Below are 27,450 nucleotides of genomic sequence, written 5' to 3' on the forward strand. Positions count from 1 at the left end.
ATAAATTTCCTGTTTAAAAAACTATGAATTTTTCGAAAACTAAGAATTTTCTTTTTGGAATTTTGGGTCCTCAATGCTCTTCAACTTTGTACTTGTTTGGCTTTATAACTATTTTGATCTGAGCGTCACTGATGAGTCTTATTTAGACGAAACGCGCGTCTGGCGTATTAAATTATAATCCTGGTACCTTTGATAACTATTTACACCACTGGGTTGATGCCACTGCTTGTAGACGTTTCGTCCCCGGGGGTATCACCATCCCAGTAGTCAGCACCTCGGTGTTGACATTAATATCAATTATATGGTCATTTTTATAAATTTCCTGTTTTCAAAACTATGAATTTTTCGATAACTAAGGATTTTCTTATCCAAGGCATAGATTACCTTAGCCGTATTTGTCACAACTTTTTTGAATTTTGGGTCCTCAATAATCTTCAACTTTGTACTTGTTTGGCTTTATAACAATTTTGATCTGAGCATCACTAATGAGTCTTATGTAGACGAAACGCGCGTCTGGCGTATTAAATTATAATCCTGGTACCTTTGATAACTATTTACATCACTGGGTCGATGCCCAGCCCAGAAGTCAGCACATCGGTGTTGACATGAATATCAATTATATGGTCATTTTTATAAATTTCCTGTTTACAAAACTATGAATTTTTCGAAAACTAAGGATTTTCTTATCCCAGACATAGATTAACTTAGCCGTATTTGGCACAATTTTTTGGAATTTTGGGTCCTCAATGCTCTTCAATTTTGTACTTGTTTGGCTTTATAACTATTTTGATCTGAGCGTCACTGATGATACTTATGTAGAAGAAATGCACGTCTGGGTTAATAAATGATAATCCTGGTACCTTTGACAACTGTTTACACCACTGGGTCAATGCCACTGCTGGTGGACGTTTCGTCCCCGAGGGTATCACCAGCCCAGTAGTCAGCACTTCTGTCTTGACATGAATATCAATTATGTAGTCATTTTGATAAATTTCCTGTTTACAAAACTATGATTTTTTTCGAAAACTAAGGATTTTTTTATCCAAGGCATAGATTACCTTAGCCGCATTTGGCACAACATTTTGGAATTTTGGGTCTTCAATGCTCTTTAACTTTGTACTTGTTTGGCTTTATAACTATTTTGATCTGAGTGTCACTGTTGAGTCTTATGTAGACAAAACGCGCGTCTGGCGTACTAAATTATAATCCTGGTACCTTATATACCTATTTACACTACTGGGTCGATGCCACTACTGGTGGACGTTTCGTCGACGAGGGTATCACCAGCCCAGTAGTCAGCACTTCGGTGTTGACATGAATATCAATTATATGGTCATTTTTATAAATTTCCTGTTTACAAAACTATGAATTTTTCAAAAACTAAGGATTTTCTTATCCCAGGCAAAGATTACCTTAGCCGCATTTGGCACAACTTTTTGGAATTTTGGGTCTTCAATGCTCTTCAACTTTGTAAGTGTTTGGCTTTATAACTATTTTGATCAGAGCGTCACTGATGAGTCTTATGAAGACGAAACGCGCGTCTGGCGTATTAAATTATAATCCTGGTACCTTTGATAACTATTTACACCACTGGGTCGATGCCACAGCTGGTGGACGTTTCGCCCCCGAGGGTATCACCAGCCCAGTAGTCAGCACATCGGTGTTGACATGAATATCAATTATATGGTCATTTTTATAAATTTCCTGTTTAGAAGAATATGAATTTTTCGAAACCTAAGGATTTTCCTATCGCAGGCATAGATTACCTTAGCCGTATTTGGCACAACTTTTTGGAATTTTGGGTCATCAATGCTCTTCGATTTTGTACTTGTTTGGTTTTATAACTATTTTGATCTGAGCGTCACTGGTGAGTCTTATGTAGACGAAACGCGCGTCTAACGTATTAAATTATAATCCTGGTACCTTTGATAACTATTTACACCACTGGGTCGATGCCACTGCTGGTGGACGTTTCTTCCCCGATGGTATCACCAGCTTAGTAGTCAGCACTTCGGTGTTGACATGAATATCAGTTATATGGTCATTTTTATAAATTTCCTGTTTACAAAACTATGAATTTTTCAAAAACTAAGGATTTTCTTATCCCAGGCAAAGATTACCTTAGCCGTATTTGGCACAACTTTTTGGAATTTTGGGTCTTCAATGCTCTTCAACTTTGTACTTGTTTGGCTTTATAACTATTTTGATCAGAGCGTCACTGATGAGTCTTATGAAGACGAAACGCGCGTCTGGCGTATTAAATTATAATCCTGGTACCTTTGATAACTATTTACACCACTGGGTTGATGCCACTGCTGGTGGACGTTTCGTCCCCGAGGGTATCACCAGCCCAGTAGTCAGCACTTCGGTGTTGACATGAATATCTATTATATGGTCATTTTTATAAATTTCCTGTTTACAAAACTATGAATTTTTCGAAAACTAAGGATTTTCTTATCCCAGACATAGATTAACTTAGCCGTATTTGGCACAAATTTTTGGAATTGTGGGTCCTCAATGCTCTTCAACTTTGTACTTGTTTGGCTTTATAAATATTTTGATCTGAGCGTCACTGATGAGTCTTATGTAGTCGAAACGCGCGTCTGGCGTATTAAATTATAATCCTGATACCTTTGATAACTATTTACACCACTGGGTCGATGCCACTGCTGGTGGACGTTTCGTCCCCGAGGGTATCACCAGCCCAGTGGTCAGCACTTCGGTGTTGACATGAATATCAATTATATGGTAATTTTTATAAATTTCCTGTTTACAAAACTATTAATTTTTCGAAAACTAAGGATTTTCTTATCCGAGGCATAGATTACCTTAGTCGTATTTGGCACAACTTTTTGGAATTTTGGGTCCTCAATGCTCTCCAACTTTGTACTTGTTTGGCTTTATAACTATTTTGATCTGAGCGTCACTGATGAGTCTTGTGTAGACGAAACGCGCGTCTGGTGTATTAAATTATAATCCTGGTTCCTTTGATAACCAATTATCTATTACATTAAGACATATTTCTGTTTTTTTTACAACTTACGTTTAAAAAAACTCCGAAGATTGTACTATCAGCTATTTTGGGATAAAATAATTGAAAATTGACAATGATACTAAACGGATTGATTATGTCAAAAGATATGCTTTCATTGCCTGCATAATATTCATAAAGATACCTTTTCGCTGAGGTGGATAGACATACAAGTTTGAGTGATTCGATGCTTTCTTTTCGTCGCTTCTTCACATGCTATGATACTTACATATTATTGAAAAGAACTCAAAAACATTGTACGAACTAAATAACATAATGTCAAGTACACAGCAAACACAATACACAAACAAATCCAAAGACATTAAGAGGACTGGGTTTCTAATCAATATGGAAAGCACTTAATCGTCCCTAACCGAGAATTAAAGAAAAAAACGCAGACTATAAAAAATGTTATAAATACCGATTTTGTAAAATAACAAAAATCACGGAGATAAAAAGACAATTACGAAAGCTTGGCAGGCAAAAGTATATAGGCTTCATCTTGTTTTTTTTTATGAATGCAATGCACCCATTTTTATTTATCAGTGGTATAAAAAGCTACAAAATAGAACTTACATTAAAAATCAGTACAGAAAATCTCTTTATCCTAATGTTTACGGTAATAACGATATACGATAACACAACCACGCGAATAAAAAGAACAACAACAAACAAAACCTTATTAGAAATATCTCACGCTTAATCAAAGCAAACTAAAATTGGCTAAATGCTCATATCATACCTTCCTTCACTCTAACATTTTTGGCAATCAACGCAGTTCTTTTTATATACATTCGAGCCTACCTATAGAAAGTCCTTCTCAATTACGTAAATATGCGACCATTGTTTTGTACAGAACTCCAATGCAGAAAAAGAAATAACAACAGTTTAAGACATGCAAGTGTATGGATTCCCAAGAGACAAGATTTTGTTTTGGTTTTTTAGTAGTAACAACAAGAAGAAGAAGCGCATTTTGTCAATGTCTCTTCAGTGATGCTCGAGGCCAAAATACTCTAAAATCTAAATTATAATATAAATGTTGAACGATAATAAAATAGGAAAAGAACCAAATTTTTAGCCAAAGCCAGACGAAGAAATGAGATATAAGCATGATGGGGATAAAGTTCTTTGTCAAAAAAATTAAACAGCAAGTTTCAATTAAGCAATATCCGTATTAACATGCACGTATCGCATTACTATTGTGCAGGTGATACCATTGGGACGAACAGTTCACCAGCAGATGTATCGACCCAGTAGGTAGTTATAACACTAACGGTTCATTTTTTCTTAATCAGATACGCATTTTGATTATAAATGTCTCTTCTGTGATGCTCGAGACCAAATTAGTTAAAAAAATAATAACCTAAAAGAAACGCCGATTAAACAAAAAAAAAAAGGACCAAAATTATAGCCGATCCCGTACAAGGAATCAGAGCTATGTTTTAGGAAAAAACATTCATTAATTAAGAATAATTCAAAATTTTCGATAAAATGATATTCGTATAATCATATCAGTACCAAATAAAATTGAGAATGGAAATGGGGAATATGTCAAAGAGACAACAACCCGACCAAAGAGCAGATAACATTCGAAGTCTACCAATGGGTCTTCAACGCAGCAAGAAAATCCCGCACCCGGAGGTGGTCCTCAGCTGGCCCCTAAATAAAATTGTGTACTGGTTCAGTGAATATGAACGTCACACTAAACATATAAAGGAACTAAAATTAAAACAAACATACAGGACTAACAAAGGCCAGAGGCCCCTAAGTACTGACTAATTGGCTTGTTATTTCCTGGGTCATGATCCTGTTACTACATCAGCAGAGGTATCGACCTATAATCAAATTTGCATTGCTAAAGACAAACTACGAGGGTTAACATTTTTTTTTATATGTGTAGAGACCTTTCCAGCATCATATTTCAGTTATGTTATTACATAAGCATATGTTGTGCACAAGGAAATTATACCGTATGGATTTTAACAACCACTTGGTTAGCAACGCAGTGTGTGGACTATCTATCATTGAGGTTAACATCTGTCCAATAGCTTTTATTCAAATAATTTAATTTGTCAGTAAATTTCAGGTTGATAAATAAATATTTGTAGTTGTACTAAAGAAAAACTGCAACACACTCAGACAAGGTTGATTTAAGTTAGTTTTGAATTTCTGTTTAGCATTTCAATTTTTTCTTCTCTTACAATGCACATTTTGGCGTGAAATTAATTTGTTCATGAAATGTTTTTCTAAAAACCCACATTGTGCGCTGGGTAAAGCCGAAAGTACAAGAAATTCACTTTCACTTTCTTCTGAAAATGCCTGTACCAAGTCAGGAATTTGACAGTTGTTTTCCATCCGTTCTATTTATTGATATAGTCAAGCGTTTGGTCTTGTCATGTTTAAAGGACTTCACCCTTTTTGAATTTACCTTGGATTTTTTTTGTAAATACTTATTCACAAATCTAACGGAATTCTTTGCTAGACGTCAAAAACGCAACACATGTGCATTGAATTATTCTGATACAGGGCACTGTGTACAAATTACAGAATAAAACGGTAAAAAGAAATGTTAATATCAAAAATAAGAAAATACTGTTATGACTGGCGAAATTACAGAACAATACAAACAAACATTTGGACAGATCAGTATATTTGATAGATATCTTGACATGGTACATTGTATTAATCGGATTTTGAAGGTTTATAATGATATAAATCAATAACTTATTTCAATAGAATATTAAATTAAAGATATATCCGATCGCTTTAAAAAAGCTCATAATGTACGTAGAACATAAAATGCTCAAAAAAGTATAGTCTTTAATATTTGATTCAAATTTCATATTTCTTAGATCAATACGTACAGTTCCAAGTAATATACTCACTATCAAAAGCAAGCGTAAGGACCAATTCATGTAGATGTAATATATTGAAAGCAGTACAGAAAGAAACACTGCAGCGGAAACCAAAATATTACCTAAGATGTTATTTTCAAATTTAAGAATCACAAGCAAAATAAACACTGTAGACATAATTAAAAATGCAATTTCAAGATACATTATGCTCATATCCCATCCAGAACTGTTCTGCAATTTATAATTCGATATAGTATTGTTATCTTCAGAAACAAATAAATGTGGGTCAACGGTTGTTCGGTTAAAACTTATTTTATTCTCGGAAAAAATTGTTTGTGATATAGTAATAAGGTGTGTATTGTAAAATCCAAACACTGGCCAAAGTTTCTCTTCAGATGAAACATTGAGAACATTTGATATATATATATTTCTATGGTTACACATAAGAACAAAATGTGATTTATGAAGTTCCAGTGTTAGTTGGCCTTGAATATAATCTGCCATCTGTTCAAAAATAGGACCTTCCAGTTTTGACAGTGCGTTATCTATTACATCAAGACATATGCCTGGTTTTTTTACACATCTTTGACCTCTGAACATTATACCTTGACGATCCCATATTAAGTAATCAATCGTCGTTGTTAGACCAAACTCAAATAATATTTTATCATTATCGGGTATTTCAGGATACAATAATTTTATTTTTATATTGATATTGAAATTATCTCTACGGCCAAATGTTAGACTTTTATTACCGAAAACCCAACCATAAAGTTTGTTTGTGCTCGAGACCAATCGACAATCAACTCGCAGTTGCTCTTGTCTCTCTGTTCGCTGCATTCGTTTCTCATTAGCGTCTGTAAATTCTATGGAATCTGTAAAAGAGATAAGTCCCGCTTACTTCATCAAATTACATGTTATGACATGCAAATATATATTTTACACTTTAATGCATAGTTTGCTTGAGAAATTATACTTTTTGATACCAAATTGAGTTTCTAATTTTATGAATGTTATTTACTTTTCTAAACAGGAAGAACATTTCAAAAACCGAAAGTGCTTTATTTGGTTGACATTAATACAGGACGATAGGTCATGCTCAAATGACTCTTACAATATATGGGTATTTTTCCCAACAGGAAGGGACGTGCAAATGCCTTTAAGGGGAACATTGTTACCACTGATAGCAAAAGTCTTCCTGATTCCAAAATTATATAACTAATAGACACTTTTCTGTAAAATATTGCCCTAAGATAACTTCTACTTTAATTCAAGAAAGTTCTTATCAGATGAATTAAATGTAAGCACAAAGACGTTATCATGTACATTTCACGAAAATAGTGGATTAAACCTGGTTTTATAGCTAGCTAAACCTCTCACTTGTATGACATTTGCATACAGTTCCATTATATTGACAACAATGTGTGAACAAAACAAGCAGACATAATAGGTAAAAAACTACATTGTTAGCGCTTCCAGCGGTACATTCGGCTCTTTAGACAAAAAAGCAGGAATATATGCCATTCATACAGAAACCTCTCACAGACATAAACACCTTACGAAGTTCTTAAAATTTAAGATATAACGATAATGTTATGTCACTGAATAACACAAGTTCAGCTGATGGACCGTTACTTCATGACGGTATCAACATCCCAGTAGCCAGTACTTCGTTGATTGCATGAGAAAACTGATATTGTTTGACTCAAATTTGCTGTTATAAAATTTCATAACCATTTTAAATTAAGAAATGTATCTCCCTCATACATAGCTCTGACTATTCGTCTCGGCTCGAACTGGGATTTTACTTTTGGTCTATTGTGGTTTTATCAGCTCTTCAGCGTTTGCATTAGGCTTTGGACTTTCAAATAATGTTGGTCTAATCACTGAAGAGTTATATACTATCGAAATGCTCATCTGGTGCATTAAAATTGGTACCGTTTATGATATTAGTAAGTGTCTGTATCTGATATTTCACAGTTGTCATTAAACATACTACAGAAACAAGAAAGACTGCTTCACGTTAGAATCTAGTTCTTGATATTGAACGGATTGACGAATTCAAATTAGGATCTAACACATTCAATGTATACAAAAAGAAGATGTGATATGATTGCCTATACAACAACTATCTTACATTCTTTCAAAATAGGGCTCCCAGCCAGCATGAGCATGTAAACAGTGAATATTGGTAAACGAATTGCAATTTTACTTATTCATTGGAATAGAGTTTCCCACAATTGTCCCTCACTATTGAAAAATTAGTCGAAAAAAACTGTAAATTCAAAAATTAATGCGTGTATTTATTATTTCGAATCACTGATAACTGGTAAAAATGAGAGATCTTATTAATGCGACTTCAAAAACTTGGTGAACGTGAAATTATGAGTGAAAGTATTAATAATTGCGAACCTGATAGCGTCGAATTTTTCGCATTAACAAAACCAGTATAATGATTTCTGAATTTACAGTATTAGGTAGAGTTTTTTTCTGAATTATGTTTCCGTTCCGATTCGATATTTCTCAATTCTAACCTGACATTTCGCAGTTACAACTTGTCATTTAGTCACTTTTAATTTGACATTTAGTTACTTTCAACTTGACATTGAGTTACTTTCAACTTGACATTCAGTCACTTCCAAATTGACATTTCTCAGTCATAACAGATTTAATTTTGTCTGTAAAAGACTTTATACGTATATTCTGAACTGTCTAAATGTACTGTAAATTCAGAATGTATTGTGAGGTTTTCATTAATGCCAATAATGCGACTGGGTGAGTATCTCAAGAATAAGAACTCACATTTGGATATCTGAAACATAAATCTGTATGCAGCATTTCCAGAAATTGCTATAATTAACCTTGAAGTATAGTCGAACATTTCAAAACCATAATAATAAATGTTCGGAATAATTTCTGATTTTACAGTATTTTATAGTAGAATATGTATATTTTTTCTCTCGAGAGGAATTTCAAGAGTTCATTTCATATGTCAAGACCAATTACCAAATCCAAAGAGCATGACTGTTCACTACCAAATATACAACATGTTTATGACTATTGTTTTTATTTGAATTCAACAATACAATAATAGTTATCATATTGTTTTTTTTTGTATTGATAATGATTAAACAATTTATATATAAAAATTGTAATAAGTTGAAAAATGTTCAGTCCCAATAGGTGGTTGTAAATATTGAATAGTAAACATTTTTAAAGTCTCAACTTCTAACCTTGTTTAATAATGCGTTTCCATTGTTTGTAGATTAATAAGATGTACCATTTAACTAGATTTATTTTATTTTCTTCTTCAATGTTTATGATTTATAATCTGAACTCTGTTTCTGATTATCTAAAAGACAACTGATAAAACAACATTTTGCCATGTTCTTTTATTTCATTTTCAGATATATCTATGATGTTCTGTCACTTAATAACCCACATTTCAACTTACATATCCAAGTGAATTTGAGATTAAGGATATAACCAAAAACAGAAGGACTACTTCATACCTTGATCTTTTCCTCGATATTGACACAGATGAACGACTTTAAACAAGTATCTATGACAAACGTGATGAATTCAAATTACCAATTGTCAACTACTCATTTTTTCAGCAGTTCGTCGTATAGCGTGTACATATCTCAGTTAATACGTTTAACGTTTGAATGATGAAAATCAATGGACTTCATTATTAGGGGTTTCCCATACACATAAACTGCTTTGGAGTTTTGGAGGTTTCTGCTATTTTGACTCTACCTTTGGATTAAATGAAAAACTTTCAGATAGAATTTTGATTTCTGCAATATATCTATGAATTAAAAAGCTATTTGTTTACAGAAGATATTGGTCTTGTTTTCACTGTTAAGAGTGTATAGAATAGCTGATTTACGAACAAATACCTCGTGAACTCACAATATTTGTTTCCGGTTAATTGTTCATTATGTAATAGGAAATTACAAAGAATCCTTTTTGTTTATTCATTGCATACCCGACAGAATCCAAGACGACATAATTTCTACGTATGTTTTTAGAAGAAAGGTATTTTCCGAAACCATAAAGACACTTTTGTGGCTGAAAAATGTATCAAGTCATTGTTGATTGTAGTCCGTATCATATCGATGTCAAGTTCTGTAGTCAACAAGAAGAGGTAACCAACAATGTTTCTTTTCGATGGAAATTGTAACCATCGGGTTTGCACCAAATTATATGGTTGATAGACACTCTTCTGCAAATAACATTTTTTCTCTTCTATTTTTTCTGGAATTGGAAACAAAGAAGGTAATTTTAATATTCAATATTAATATTCATATGTAAACAACAAAACGTAAACATATCTTACCTTTTCTAAATTTTGTTTTTTGAAGTTCGGCTTTCAGTCTTTTGTTCTCTTCTTGCATAACATAGTAAAGATAACTAGTGTTAATGTTTTCACATGTTTGTGGTCCATCTGTTGAACTATCACTCTTCAATTTTATTGATAAACTGTCTAACTGGTTCGACATTTTTAGAATAGCATTTGATAATTGAAAACCATTCTGTTTGTCGTCTATAAAGATAAAAGGATATTTCAAAGTTTGTATGCTGTTAATTAACATACATACACATATATAAACGAAGAAACCTTGAAATTTTTGACCTCAACGTATCAATACAAAGTTTTAATGCTATGTAATTTAATCTAGAAAGGTTAACTATGTACATATAAAAAAGAAGATGTGGCATGATTGCCAATGAGACAACTCTCAACAAGAGACCAAATGACACAGATATTAACAACTATAGGTCACCGTACGACCTTTAACAATGAGCAAAAACAATACCAAATAGTCAGCTATACAAGGCCCCGAAATGACAAATGTAAAATAATTTAAACGAGAAAACTAACGGCCTAATTTATTTACAAAATAATAAACGAAAAACAAATATGTTACACAGCAACAAACGACAACCACTGAATTACAGGCTCCTGACTTGGGACAGGCACATACAGAACGTGTCGTGGTAATACTAGTTTGAAGGCGCCAACCCTCCCCCTAATCTGGGACAGTGGTGTAACAGTACAACATAAGAACAAACTATAAAAATCAGTTGAAAAAGGCTTAACTCATCAGATGGGTACAAATAGAAATACATCTAACAAAAACTCAGAGTGGACATGGACGGGTACTTGTACATCCAACCAACAAAAAGACAAAAAGACACAAAGTACAGATCTGAGAGTACTCGCAGTTACTGACAGCTAGTTAAAAGCCAATAACAACTAAGAAAAAAAGTCATGCATCTAAAAGTTAATTATCAATCAGTACACAACCAACATCCAATGGATTTAGTGTAAAGACGTCATAAACAGTCAGAGAAAAACATGACCTTGTGTGTTGTCAGGTTCTGTAGCCAACGAGAAGAGGTAACCAACAATGTCTCTTTTTGATGGAAATTATATCAAATTATATGGTTGATAGACACTCTTCTGCAAACAACATTTTTTATTTTATTTTTTCTGGAAATGGAAACAAAGTCGGAAATTCTAAAATTCATTATTAATATTCATATGTAAACAACAAAAAGTACACATATCTTACCTTTTCTAAATTTTGTTTTTTGAAGTTCGGCTTTCAGTCTTTTGTTCTCTTCTTGCATAACATAGTAAAGATAACTAGTGTTAATGTTTTCACATGTTTGTGGTTCATCTGTTGTTGAACTATCACTCTTCATTTTTATTGATAAATTGTCTAACTGATTCGATATTTTTAGAATAGCATTTGATAATTGAAAACCATTCTGTTTGTCGTCTAAAAAGATAAAGGATATTTCAAAGTTTCTATGTTGGTAATAAACATACATAAGAACAGAGTCTTACGCTAATATAAACGAAAAAACCTTGAATATTTGACCTTAACTTATCAATACAAAGTTTTAATGCTATGTAATTTAATATAGAAAGGTAATTTATGTACATTTATATTTGTTGAAAAAGAGACAAGTATAAGATACTATTATTATAGATTATATTCGAATTGTTTCGAAAAAAAACAGAAATAAAATTGATTATTAAAAATAACATTACGCTTATTGATTTGTTTCGCTAAATTACATTTTGATACAAAACTTTTGGTTTTTTGTCGGTTTTCCTGCATTCACAGTTTATGCTACTAAGACTGGGTATTAAAGATCATGTCTACCTTGTCTTTTTATGCCGTTGTTGTATGTGATCTGCAACCGACGAAATAACAGCGTAAGACGGCATGATTTAATTTAGACAGGTAAATATCTTTGAGCCAACTTTTAGTAATTGCAAGCATTTTTGATTCGAACTAGTCTTCACTCGTGATTTCTTTCCATTTATACAGGTACTGTACCGTTTAGTTCATGAACGGATTTTTAATGTATGTTAATTCATTACCCTTTTTATAGCACTTGGCTGATACCGCTGCTAGCGGATTATCAGTCCCCGAGGGTATCATCACCTCATTTATATCGTAGATTTTCTAAATTTTCCGTTCATAAATTGATAAATCATTAAGAAACTAAGGTTCGAACTCCCCAAAACAAAGTTGACCTTAGATGGATATAGCTTTTGTTGTAGATCCTTTTTGGTCATACAGCTCTTCAGCTGTTTCGGTTCTTATACGTCTTTATATATATAAGAAGATGTGGTATGATTGCCAATGTGAATTTTCCTTTCTTTTGAACTCGAATAATTGAGATGATTGGAGGACAAAGTTTTAAAACGCATTAACACCACCACATGTCAAAATACTGGAATATCTGTAATTCATACATAAACTCCTCAATGAAAAAAACGTCTTACGAAGTTCACATACATTCAGATATATTCAATGTTTTATTTGATTTTAAACATATTTTATTCATTGATATATAAAAAGGATTGGGCAGCACACACAGCCTATAAAAGCGCTCTCCATATTACATGTACAAGGAATAAATCAAATATTAACAACTGTATTTAAAATAATATAAGATAGTGGAAAATGCATGCTACTTATTAGCACACACAAACAAATACATATTTAGTGTTAATTACTAAATGTATAGTATATTTAAGTGTGTAGGCAATTAATCATCATTTAGTTAAGTAAATATCCTTAACAGTCTTTAGAAATATATCTATAAGGTTTGGAAGAGACATGGAAGAGACACTAAGCTTACTAAGTGGAAAGAAATGAAATGATGTTGGAAAGAATGAAAGAAATGAAAACAATAAACACTAAATAAGTAGATAAAAAATTAAAAAGATTTCAAACAAAACGATGAGTGTCGCTGATATATTTCTGAAAAGATTTGAAAATAGCAATATTTATATCATACGAAAATTCTATGTTTCCAAAAAGTAATAAGTCAATATTATCATCAACTTTGTAACTTGACATTTTTTCAGACATGACATTCAGTCAGTTCCAACTTAACATTGTTCAGTCATAACAATCTTAACTTTGTCTGTAAAGTCTTGATACGTATAATATTAAATGTTTGAATATATACTATATACTACGTAGTGAAAAATGTATGATTTTCTCTGTTGAGTTTCGAGAGTTCGTTTTATACGTCACAACCAATTAGTAAAACCCATCGAGCATGGTCTCTACGAAATATAAAAAATTCATATGACTATTGTTTTCGTTTGAATTCAAGTATTGATTAATAATTATCATGTTGTATTTTTTGTATTCATAATGATTAAATAATTCATATATACATATTAAAATAAGCTGATAAATATAAATTCGCTGGTTGTTAATTTTGAACAGTAAAATCCCCAATTTCCTAACTTTTAAAGTCTAAAATTCTAACCTATTTATATAATGCTTATCAATTTATTAAATAATTTAATTCAATTGATCAATTAATTAGATTTATTTCATTTTCTCTTCCTCAATGCAATAATCTGTTTGTCTATAATGTTTATTAATTCTAAGCTCTGTTTATGACTTATAATCTAAACTATGTTGATGACCTATAATCTAAACTATGTTGATGACCTATAATCCAAACTATGTTGATGACTTATTATCTTAACTCTGTGTCTTAACTTCTGAAAGACAAAATGAAACAAAAGACATCTTGCCAATTTCACTTTCAGATATAATGATGATGTTCTGTCACTCAATAACCCACATTACAATGATTGCTAACATCTCATATAACCTACGATGTGTTGGTGTCTCGACTCACTAGCGACATGTTTTCGTGGTCTTATATGTTTAGATACCAGTATAATCGTCTGATCTGTAATTGTACTGATTATGACGCCTTGACTGAGTATGAAATAGTATGGCGGGTGAAGCATGTATTGCAGGAGACGCTTACCCTATCAACGCTCCTCGCTCCTTTTGAAGTTCATGCGGTTTTCTCGGTTTTAGTTTGTTACCTTGATTTGTGTATTCCTAATCGATTTACGAGATAGGAACATCAGATGTATACTGCCCTTTAGTTTATAATCTTAACTCTGAGTGTCAATATAAAATCCTATGTATTACCTAATCTAAGTTTCAATCTTCATAACTATTAAACTTGTATTCAGTTAAGTTATCATTTTACATATATATCAATAAAGGCAACAGTAGTATACCGGTGTTCAAAAGTCATAAATCGATTGAGAAAATTAATCCGGGTTACAAACTAAAAACGAGGGAAACACATCAACTATAAAAGGAAAACAAATGAACAACATGAACACTGAAGTGCAACAAAAACAAACGCCAACATACATAGAAACGAACTATTTGATAACAACTGTCATATTCCTGACTTGGTACAGGACATTTTAAGAAAAAAATGGTGGGTTGAACCTGGTTTTATGGCTAGCTAAACCTCCCGCTTATATGACAATGTTAAAAAATATCGCTAAAATGACAACACTACGTGACAGAAATACAGCACAAACACACGAAAGAACACCTATCACAGAGAAACGCACAAACAAATAATATAATAGTCGACACAACATGAAACCGCAGATCAACAACGAACATCTTTCGTCAACGACAGACACCACAAGACATCACAAACAGTGACGCACTTATGTAATGCAATCTCGAACTTTATACAATTATTTTCGCAATACCAGTCCAAATAATTTTCACGACAATGATGGTATTGAAAGGCTAGTTTATAATTATTTGGACTACAAACGATAAGATATAACACATTATCCAACAGAAACTGTAACAGAAACATCAAAAGTAAATACATGAATGTTGGATGTACAAAATACCGAGACACGTCGGATAGCAAAGCAAATTCACACTCGGTATAACAGTCACATTTGGGAATAGGTCACGCTCGGTATTTAGCAGACAGACGACATAGATGTTAAACCACAATCTAAGATGTTGTAAAAATGTCATTAGTTAGTTAAGACATATAACACCTATAAACGTTTCTATCTCCCAAACATGTCCAATCCCCCCAGACGTGTCCATTTTATCCCAACGTGTCCTTACAATAATAAATCGCCCAAATGTGACCAATTTCACATCCCCTAAACGTGTCTGGTTATTTACTTCGCTCACATGTGTCCGAACTTTTACACTCACAAACGTGTCCGACAATTGTTATCCGCCGAAACATGTCCACTTTAAGACGCCAATACTTTTAATGCTAATATGCCCTCTGTGATGACAGTTACGTCTTTAGGGAAATTCAATGATGAAATCGGGTTTCTACGGGGGTCTAAAGACAAAAAAGTATGAAAACCAATATTCAATGACATCAATGCATAGGTATTTAAGGGACAATTCCTTGATATATAAAAAGAGTTACTGGTATCTATGATGAGGTTATTTAAAAGAAGAAAATAAAACATTGTGACCACGTTTAAATTGCAGAGATAGTCAGAAGAGTCATAGACTGAAGGATGATAAAAAACAAATTGTTTTTTATAAGGAATCCACTGAAAATCTTTATGTTGGTCACACATGCAAATATTTCATCCATATTGATGACGAATAAAAAAATTAAATATGAACAAAAATATTTTACATTAGGTATTAGTCATACAGAAGGCTATATGAACGGGGTCCTTCAATTCTGTATCTTTCAGTTTTTATGTAATTTTTTTCAATTTTTTTTTTCATTTTATTTACCTGTATTCTCTATTGTTTATATTTTAGCACCCATTATTCTCTATTCTGTATTTTTCAACTCCATGAAGACTCCATACAGTTGGTTCATAATGTTTTATTTTATTTTTGTTAAGTTGAAATCAATATTTATTGAGACAATTTATGTGTGCTTATATACTACTACTTTTGCCTCGAACACCACTAAAGATACATTTATTGTCGAAATGCGCATTTGCTGTAGTAATAGTAGGTAGTGACTTTAATAAGATTTACCGGAGGAACACATTTTTGAATTTAATATAATAAACAAAAGACACTTCATGAAGTTCGACTGGAGTTTTTTTTCTCTAAAGGATTTGTGATAACGAATCACTGATTTATAACACATTTTCACAGTTTTTTTTTAATAAAGACAGGATTGGGCGTCCTTAAACAGGACACGTTTTAAGCGCCTTTAAGCAATTAGAAATGTTAAGAAGTTCAGTGACGTCATATGGACACATTTACGGTGATGGACATGTTTCTGAGTTTATTAAAAAAACCAAAAAAAATCAGATAATTTAATTTTAGATAGTATTATTCCAAGATGGCATATCAACCACTAGTAACAACTCATCATGTTGAAACTGATGACCAAATATAAAATCCCTCTGTTAAGTAGTCCTGGAGAAACTGTGTGATGGAGAATAATTTTTTGTTTCAACGTGTTAAAATTTCAAAGAATCGCCAATAAGAGGTAGGTACTAAAAATATATAAAAACCGCTAATTCGTAAAAACTCCTCTTTGTAAAGCTAAGGTTAAAAAATTAACAGCATTTTTTCAATTCGTACGAAACAAATGTGTGACGGTAAAAAAACTATTCAACATATTGATATATTTAAAGTATTGGCAAATAGAAAAGAAACAATATGACAGATCATGAAAGAATTTACACGTCACACCATATTACAATGAAGCTACAAAAAAAAAACGAAGTAAATGGATTCCATAAAAAAATTGTCGACAATTTTGTTTGAAGAACGGATTTTTTACGTGCAAACTACAAAGTATTCTCATAAATTGATAAAAAGGTTACATGTTATCACATGAATTCAATGTTCCGCATTTCTTGTTTGATATTGCTGCGTTTGTATGAATCATTGTTGTAAAACGCTCGTAATCAAGGGTAACACAGTGGACAGAGGTAGTTAAGGAGTCAAAATATCCAGTTGTTCACCTATCAATAATAGATAAATGGAACTCGTAAACGTAGTGCTTTATGTTTCGGAATATAAATCCAAACGCCCCCAACCCCATCCACACACACACACACACACACACACACATAGTATAATGACTTACCAGTTGAGATGACGACAAGCATTGTTACAGACACAACTACCGTTAACACAATGCCAACAACAGATACCATAGTACCAATACATATGTAATTTATTTTATTAGGCAGAGCTGTGTGTATTTCAGGGGTATGTTTTAGAGATTTTACAACATTCACTGCGTCGTCAGATCCTTTATTCGCATCGTCGTCACTACAATCTCCATTGTCATTACATTCGCTTTTACAAACCGGTTTCTCCATTATTCTAAAATGAAATGAAGAACATTTTAAATATCAACCATATATTTCATATTCTTTCACATAAAAGTTAAAACATAGGCAAAAGATTTTTTTTGTTACAACAGGGATTTATCAATGAAGTTAAACGTTACAAAAGTGTTATCATTTGATCATAATAAAAAAAAACGAATCGTTAAAGTATGACGATACATTCTGTAATAGCCAATCGACGTAAATGGACAAAGTGAGTCACAACAGTTTTTATGCAGTTATTTTCCATCACTATTCGATATATTATGAGCTCATTTGATAACACACTGAACGATATTGATGTGAATCATAAATCAATAAGATTAACAGCAAATTATGGCTTAAGGTCAAGGAACAGTAAATGGGCTATGTCACAGATTTTGGTAAAATTTGGCATACAACTTCTTTTAATTGAACTATAACTGTAAATCGAAAAAAAGCATTCGTCTCTTTTATTTTACGAAATATTACTGATTTAATTCTTTCAAAATAGGTAAACATTTTTTATAGAAATCACATAGAAACGGCGAGAAACGTTCTTATAGAATCATCAAATCTCATATTTCAAATCTATAAATTTTTCTTAAATAGATATAAAAAGATGTGGTATGAGTGCCAATGAAACAACTCTCCATCAAAGTCACCATTTGTAAAAGTAAACCATTATAGGTCAAAGTACGGCCTTCAACACGGAGCCTTAGCTCACACCGAACAGCAAGCTATAAAGGGCCCCAAAAATGACTAGTGTAAAACCATTCAAACAGGAAAACCAACGGTCTATTCTATATAAAAAACGATAAACGAGAAACAATTATGAACCACATCAACAAACGACAACCACTGAACATCAGGTTCCTGACTTCGGACAGGTGCAAACAAATGCAGCGGGTTTAAACATTTTAATAGGCGCCAACCTTTACCCTACCTGAAACAATAGTGTAACATCACAACATAGAAAAAGACACTATAAAATATCAATTGAAATGGCTTAACTCGATCAAAAGACATATTGATAAAAACAAGGGAACATACACTGAACGAATAAATTAGATCTATGACACAATGTAAATACAAAATTAATAAAACAAAGGGGTTAGATGTAGAACAATATCAGAAAGACAACAATAATTTTGGACAAAATGCCGCCAAATAAAATAACGTACACAGGTAAATAAAAATAATTTTGTTGTAAGGTATACATGGAGTACGGAAATAATTTTTACAAAATAAATAATTTTGTTGTTCCTAGTAGGAGAACAAAAGTGTAACATCACAAAGTGAAAATTATTTATCGTAAGGTTACCTTAAAAATAATGACAAAAATAGTACTTGTATTAGTTGTTTTATACATCTTTGAAAGAATTAGTAATTACAATTATTTAAGGAACATATGTAATTGTTTTGGGTTTCAAATTATAAATAACCTCAAGTCTTAACAGTATCCATCTATTTATATTTGTCTACCTTTAAGATTTTAAAGGAAAATGCTATTTTGATAGTCCCAAAAGACAAATCTTTGACCCAGAACCGTCGATATGAAAGGCGACAATTAGTGTTCCAGGAGGATTAGTCCTTATATTGCATGGGAAAAATAACTAGATGTCTTTGAACATTCGTTAAAGCTGGTAAAATCTGTATGAATGGACACCTATAAAAACAATATTATATAAGTAATTTTTAAAATAGCCCCGTTTTCATTATAACTTGTATAGGTAATTTTAAATGTTATTTGTTGAAGTAATCCTCCTGACTGTTGAAGAGCTGATGAGATTAAAATAAATCAGGAGAAAGAGATACGTTACTTAATCTAAAATGATTTTCAAAGTTTTATAATAGATTCTGATTGATGACAATGATAAAAAAGGTACAGGCTTATAATTTCAACGCGCGTTAAGTCTACATATCCAAGCGTAATCAGTTGCACTAGAATCAAAGCATTCGGAAGGCCAAGTCAAATACAAAGTTAAACAGAATCGAAAGCCAACAATTTTGAATATTTCTGCTATATACGGCTAGGGCAATCTATGTTTTGGCTTCGAAAAGCCATTCTGTATCAAATCACTACATATTGAATTAATAAACAGCTGATTTACAGAATATTGATATATAAATGACATTTAAATGTCAACACAAATGTGCTGACTCCAAGGCTTGTTGCAACGTCCACATCAGTGGCATCAATCTAAAAAACTCATCAAAGAAACAAGGCATATGATTTGGTAGGCCAGACGGGCGTTTCGTCTATTTTAGAATCAACATTTGTATATGTGTTAGATTATGTTCATGGTTTTGATATGTAAATGTACGGATTCGAACATTGAGAATCTTATCAAGGATATGTTAAAATTTATGTCAGTATGATCTCGGTCTCCAATCTTGTGTTCATAGACATTGTCTTTCATGGTAATGTTCCAATTATTAATGACTTTATAGCATTTCATTCCAGAAATCTTTGACAAATGTGCATCATGCAGTAACATAAAGCACACTCTGGGGTCATTTCAAAATATTTTTATAGTTTGATAATATGTAACATAACTATTTGCATTTATATACTTGAACTTTATTTTTATATAATTCCTTGAATATAAAAGATGAACAACACTAATTCACCACCCCATTGTTTTCTATGTCAAATTTCTCAATTTCAAACAGTCACAGCTCTTTTAATTTAAGTTCAAATACAGTGACAGTCATAACAGGTCAAAGCAACACCTTATGGTGTCTTGTACTGAACAAACCTTGAATTGCATATAAGAGAGTACTGGGTCCCGGAACTTGGGAAATACCGAAAAAGGTACTTCCTATCTGAAAAACAGGCAAAATGTACCCTTCTTTTTTAAATTTATTACAACCTTTTTTCTTATTCAAAATTATCAGCCAAAAAGTGTTCTACAATGATCATCAATCATGCAGCTTTCATTTGATACCACAATTACCAAAACATTCCACATATTTTGAAAGTTACACCTATGCGTAGGAACTTTATTATTCCAAATATGTACTACGTTTTGGACTGGGCCCGAATAAGTAGAATTACACCTCAAGCTACATATTTGTCTTATGTGTAATAGTGTAACATCTGATTATCTCATCCATTTTGTTATTCCAATGTTGTTGTTATTTATAAGATATTGATAAATGATTGAAATTTCAAAATCTGATAAGTTGATCTATTTCATTATTTATTCTGATAAAATTAACCTTTTATTAATATTAACTTGGTCTTTGACAGAGTTATTTTATATGAGGACATATATTCAAATTTTATATATTGTATTGATAATTCTGCTATCCAATTGTGTTTTAATTTTAACTGTCTCAGTATGGTATTTTCACTGGCCGTTTTCGTTGATTAGATCATCAAAATAGATTATAAACTAATTTATTCTAATGATCCAGTATGGCATAGTATTGGTTGCAAAAATTTGATATTTTTCATTTAAATGCAATATTTCTTATTTAATTGGTATATTTCTTCATTCAAATGGTATAATTTTTCATTCAAATGGTATAATTTTCATTCAAACGCAATAGTTTTTATTCAATTGGTATAAAATGTCATTTGAATGCAATATTTTTTATTCAATTGGTAGAGTAGTTTTTTATTTATATGCAATCATTGCTTTATGGGAAATTCTTTGACGTCATAAGGTCAAATTTGCAACAACGTTTGTGATTGGTCGGAAATTGTTTGGATTTCTTCCCTTTCTTTCTAAACATGGGTGACCAAGAATTAAAAAATGCGTCAGAATATCGCCCCTCTTAACTAAATCTAACGTTCGTGCGAGTCCTGCACTGGCTGTTAAAATCTTGTGGTCATAACTAGTATTTCTATTGCAAAATTTCGATGGTCAAAACGTTCGGTCCACTTTTCAAAAACCGTTTCATTGTATATGGATTTATATGCAAGTTTTAAATAGATAAGACACCGTTGGTTTTCCCGTTTGAATGGTTTTACACTACTAATTTTTTGGGGGCCCTTTATAGCTTGCTGTTCGGTTTGAGCCAAGGCTCCGTGTTGAAGACCGTACGTTGACCTTTAATGGTTTACATTTACAAATTATGACTTGGATGGAGAGTTATCTCATCAGCACTCATACCACATCTTCTTATATCTATATACAACGTAAACCAGACGTTTCTCAGACTGTTTTCTTTTTTTAATAAATCCTTTGCCGCGCGTTGTGTACTGATTGATAACTCAGTCTGGGAGAACAAAATTTATTTCAGTACCAGTTGTAATTAGGTTTGAGCAAACTTCCAGTTATTGCAAATACTCATATGTCGGTGCTTTGTGTCTATTGTCTTAATGTTAGTTTTTTTGTGTGTCTCGTACCGATCTTTTGAGTTAATTTGCTGATTTGTGCAGGTTGTTATTTTATTGTACTGTTACACCACTATCCTAGCTTCGGGATGGGTTGCTCACAAACATGTTGTTGTACTGTTACACCGCTGTCCCAGATTAGGGGGAGGATTGGGATCTCGCTAACATGTTTAACCCCGCCACATTCTGTATGTATGTGCTTGTCCCAAGTCAGGAGCCTGTAATTCAGTGGTTGCCGTTTGTTGCTTTGTTATACATATATGTGTTTCGTTCGTTTTTTTGTACATTAATTCGGCCGTTAGTTTTCTCGATTGAATTGTTTTACATTTTTGATTTCGGGGCCTTCTATAGCTGACTATGCGGTGTAGGCTTTGCTTATTGTCGAAGGCCGTACGGTGACTTATAGCTTTTGATTTCTGTGTCATTTGATCTCTTGTGGAGAGTTGTCTCATTTGCAATCATACCACATCTTTGTTTTTATATCCACCCTGCCATATTCTTTATTCTGTCCCAGGGATGGAGCCTGTAGTTTAGTGGTTGTCGTTGGTTCCTCTCTCGACTCATATTTGATATTTTGTAAATTTTTTTGTTATGTGTAATAAGGCAGTTTGTTTTTTCGTTTGAATTGTTCACACTTTTCATGTCGGGCCTTTTATAGACGACTTTACAGTATCAGGTTTTTGTCATTGTTGAAGGCCTTACGATTGTCTACATGACGGCAAAAAGCTCTACAGAGCTTATGTTTGTAGTATTTCATGTAACCCGACTAGCCTGGCATCCCGGTCCGATCTAGCTGCGCGTCGCAAGGGCCAGGTGGGGAACAAATACCACGTGATCGATTCAGTGCCAGTTGAATCTAAAGTGAGGCTGAATAAATATATGCGTAAATTTTGATGTTTGATGTAAACAAGCGATTTCAAACAAAAGTTTAGGAATCATACACCTTATCGCTATTTGTCCGCCATTACTGGACATCACAAAAGTTCCCGTAAAATTTTGACGTCATAATAGAAAATATCTGACGCCACAATGGAAAGTGATTGTTGTATGACGTCAAAATTTCTCGGGTCTAGCGGGAAAAGCGATAATGTGTATTGCTTCTGATTCAATAAATTTTGCTTTCAGGTTGACCAGTCCCCAATGTCAGTAATTTAATAAAATAAAATAACTTCTAGTACGTGTAATCAAAAACAACTTAATATACTTTGAAAAATGTTGTACATTAAAATGATTTAATATATATTTTATCAGGAAGGATTATATGGGATAAGAGTCAACGAAACAACTCTTTAATAATAATAAAAAAAAAAATTTAATAAATATTGTAGTTGTCTAATGTAATAATAAATGAAAATAGATGTACATGTATCTTTGCACCTGCACACATCGTTTTTATATTTACAATATAATCTGTTGAAAAGGGAAAACTTTTTGTAGTTGTCATATTTAGCTTTACCAGTGTGCATTGCGCGACAAAATTAGCATTAACCAATCATTGACAGGCAGTATATTGATACCCGCCTGGCTATACTGACAAGATTAGCCAGGACCCCAGGCTAGTAACCCGTCTTTAAATAATTTTTTCTTATCTTATCTTATCTTATCTTATCTATAATTGCTTACATCCACTTCATATTTGAACTCCGGTGGATAGTTGCCTTATTAGCAATCATATTCCATCTTCATTTTTATATTATATACGTGACTTCTAAACTCTTGTTTTCCTGAACAAGCATGAAATAATTTTCACTGGGCGTTAACATTAGCAACAAACAATCAATCAATTTAAACTTGTGTTAAATAAGAGGAAAACCATTTGATATTGATTTATTTGTTGGGGTGGGGGACAGAAGGATTTCATATATGAATATGGTTGCCTGGTAAGAGCTGAAAAATAGGTATGATTAGCGACAGATTGAAATGAGTAATAATTCCCTCTCTTCCCTTCCCCATCCTTCATCTATAAATTTAAACTGACCACCACGGAATAGCCCAATAGTGTTGAAAGTAGCGTTAAACACCAATCAATCAAAATCCCTTCCCTAGAATATCAAATAATCGTCCCTTAACTGTTATTGTCCGTGTAGTTCTTATACTTATCCAGCTTATCGTCCTACAGGGATGTACTACTAAGGCTGTCATACCATAAAAACGTTTATAAAACAGTTAACATTCTAATATATCTGCAAGTTTTGTTTAATTAACATCGATTTTATATATATCCTTATTGGTCAATCAATTTTTCCCAAATTAAGTTAAGAGGGGGGTGGGGGTGGGGGGGGGGGGGGGGGGGTAGGGGGTCAGTGAAAAAAACTATATGAATTAAGTTTATTTTTATCCTACATTGAACTTTTGATGTCGTCCCTAATGTGCAAAAAAGTAAAAAAGGGGCGGGACCAAACCTATAGATAACATAATAAAGAAATGATGAAATATACAGATTACGTTGATTGACTTTTGGTTGCCTTATGTCCAGTGGCAAGTATGTCACGCATGTTTAGGACAAATATAATAGAGATCAAAGGATAAAGAATAGAGTGAAATAGTAAAAACTAAAATATATAGAATTATAGAAACGATCTTTGATCTGAAACCCCTACCCTCACACACACACCATAACCATTACTGCCAATACTCGCATATATACATCTCTATACAAATATCTAAATTTGAACCTACTCCCCCCCCCCCCACCCCCCCCCCTTCTAGACACCGAGGTTTTGGATCCGCCCCTGTTAAATGTGTCTAATTATATACATTTTGTACGGGTCTAGATAATAGCTAAACGTACAATCATATAATTTGTTGGATACCTAATTATATTATATAATGTGTCACAAAATAAACTTGTATACCCCCCTTCCCAATGCAGTATTGAAAAGTAAATCATTTAAAAGTCCTGGAGATAAAATATGTTTTGAAATATGCCCTGCATACTTATTTATGCAAAGACATATAGTAATTATTGAACTACTGTGGGGCTTGAAAAAAAATCTATTTTAGGGATTCGGAGACGAGAACAGTAAAAAAATGCTCAGCAACGAATCCTAAATGTAAAATGATTTGCAGCATAAGACATGAGAGCACATATTATAGATAGTATTAAATATGAAGTTCACGCCTCATATAGTGAAGTCCTATGTCATAGGACTATTGTTGTAACATGGGTTAGTAACTGGTTCCAATTTATCCTGAATTGTCTTTATTAAAGAATTAGTTCCGGAGTATAACAGCTTATGTCTCTACTTGTGGGTTTCTGGTTCTGCTGTCGTAATTATGTGATTTTTTTTCTACATGTAGTAAAAAAAAGGGGCTTAGTCCAAATAATTGTAACGTCCTGGATGCTTTTTATTATAATTTTTTCATGTGTGCCTTCCTGCAACGTCTCTGAGGATCAAGAAAAGTAAAAAATGATATAGCACTAAAGAACGTCATGATTACATGTATCTGGACTTAGAAGGGGGAGGGGGGCTAGCTATGTATTTTTTTTTTATTTCAATGTGTAGACTGTAGGAGAGTTTCTTCGGAAAAGGTTTTCATTGGAGGTGTTTTTGCCATGCACGCAGGCATCTATTTCTATCCATGAACAAGTTGTGTGTCAAATTAATTATGATTACTTGTCACTCGCATTTTTTGCTCGTCCTGGCCATTATTGGCATTAACAGCCAGTGCACGAACTCGCACGAACGCCAAATTTAGTTAGAGGGGCGATATTCTGACGCGTTTTTTAATTCTTGATCACTCAAGTTTGGAAAGAAAGGGGAGAAATCCAAACAAATACCGACCAATCACAAACGTTGTTGCAAATTTGACCTTATGACGTCAAAGAATTTCCCATAATGCAATTATTGCATATAAATAAAAAAAACTACTATACCAATTGAATAAAAAATACTGCATTCAAATGACATTTTATACCAATTGAATAAAAAATATTGCATTTGAACAACAATTATACCATTTGAATGAAAAATTATACCATTTGAATGAAAAATTATACCATCTGAATAAAAAATATTGCATTTAAATGAAAAAATATACCATTCAAATAAAAAAAATATTGCATTTAAATGAAGAAATATACCAATTAAATAAGAAATATTGCATTTAAATGCAAAATATCAAATTTTTGCAACCAATACCATGCTATAATCCAGGACAATAGTCGATCATTTTAATAAACTTACTAGTTTCTTTAACTATCTCGAAACTCTGTTGATCTTTATTAGCTTTACCATTAAAACATCAATATGAACAAATAACAAAAAAAATTAAAATGTCAAATTAAAAACATAACTGTGCAGAAAGCCGACGCGCTGAATGAACAATCGATCAATACTATTCAACCACAGTGATCGAGTAACATTGGCATATTGAATATTAAAAAAATCACTTTGTAAATAAACCGACTAATGTGTACCTCTTATATATAAAAACACATTTAAAGTTAAATTACCTGATCAAAACTAAGTTAAATAAACGTTCGAAACGATGTTTTTTTAATTTTCAAATACTTCTGATTTTTTCTATATATGTGATATATGCTGAGAGACCAGTATCGAATATTATCGCCGATACATTAATACTGCTTTCTTTTCCCTTACTTAGCGGGTATGTTTGTGCTAGATACACAAAAGTTAAAAAATGCTTCAATATATGACACATGACATAAAATGCAATGGAATGAAAGAAGGACATATCATTAGAAATTGTTTGATATAAATTACCTTTTTCGGGTTAAAATTGCAATAGTATAGAAGGTTTAAATAGAAAATAAAGTACCTACCACATACATACGATGTTTTGAGTCGTGGAGGTAAGGAGCTTAATCGTCTTTCGAAATTGTGTACATTATCTGTAGTTCGTACCCGTGAATAAATCTTACCTAGTTTGTACATATATGAACTTTTTACTTCCTCTTCATATTATCTACGATATGCAAATATAACATTTTTACAAATACACATAGGTTGATATCTCCTTTTAATGTGTATTGTATGATTGGCAAGATACAGATACTAAATAGTTAACGAATATTTTTGTTTACGTTTACATTTGGACTATTTTTACGATCCAGAGGAATTATGAAAGTGCCTGGAAAGCGGATGATGCATTGGTAATAGGTGAAAAATAATATTCATCAATAGCATCATTAACATTATAGTATAACTGAAAAAAACTTAAAGGGTATAAGAGTAAGGAAAAATAAGGAGACAATCTCCATGAAAATATGAACTCGTCCTCTCAATATATATGGTGTGATGGAGTTCAGCATTTTGCAGTTCTATAATAGAGATTATTGATTTGGTTTTTGAAAAAAAAATAAAACATAACTAGAATTATATGTACAGTTATATAAACGCATGATCATACATCCTGTCGAGACAGTTTACTTAAGCTTTGACCTTACACATGGTCACGCGGTTCCCATAATGTGAATGGAGTCTTTGCACTAAATCAGTCCGATAGGTACTGATTAATACTTAAGGACACGATTTATCTATTAATTGTAATTTGGTTTTCAGTAACTGCGAGTACTCCTATATCAGAGCTAAGTGTCTAT

General features: G+C 32.5%; 1 protein-coding gene across 5 annotated transcripts; it reads right to left on the reverse strand.

The window, feature by feature from the left end:
• Nucleotides 1-5,613: 5,613 nt before the first annotated feature.
• On the reverse strand, nt 5,614-26,766 carry LOC127734113 (uncharacterized). Of its 5 annotated transcripts, XM_052243771.1 has the most exons (6): nt 26,674-26,766; nt 17,314-17,555; nt 11,469-11,678; nt 10,229-10,435; nt 9,878-10,146; nt 5,614-6,761 (listed from the first exon to the last, which is right to left on the reverse strand). In XM_052243771.1, the coding sequence occupies exons 2-5, from the start codon at nt 17,549-17,551 to the stop codon at nt 9,917-9,919; spliced, it is 885 nt and encodes a 294-aa protein (XP_052099731.1). In that variant the 5' UTR covers nt 17,552-17,555; nt 26,674-26,766; the 3' UTR covers nt 5,614-6,761; nt 9,878-9,916. The 5 variants fall into 5 exon arrangements, with proteins under 5 accessions (XP_052099731.1, XP_052099730.1, XP_052099727.1 ...); XM_052243770.1 differs by lacking the exon at nt 10,229-10,435; XM_052243767.1 differs by lacking the exon at nt 9,878-10,146.
• Nucleotides 26,767-27,450: the final 684 nt, after the last annotated feature.

The sequence above is a fragment of the Mytilus californianus genome, unplaced genomic scaffold (assembly GCF_021869535.1).
Source record: "Mytilus californianus isolate M0D057914Y unplaced genomic scaffold, xbMytCali1.0.p SCAF_3, whole genome shotgun sequence".
Taxonomy (NCBI): Eukaryota; Metazoa; Mollusca; class Bivalvia; order Mytilida; family Mytilidae; genus Mytilus; species Mytilus californianus.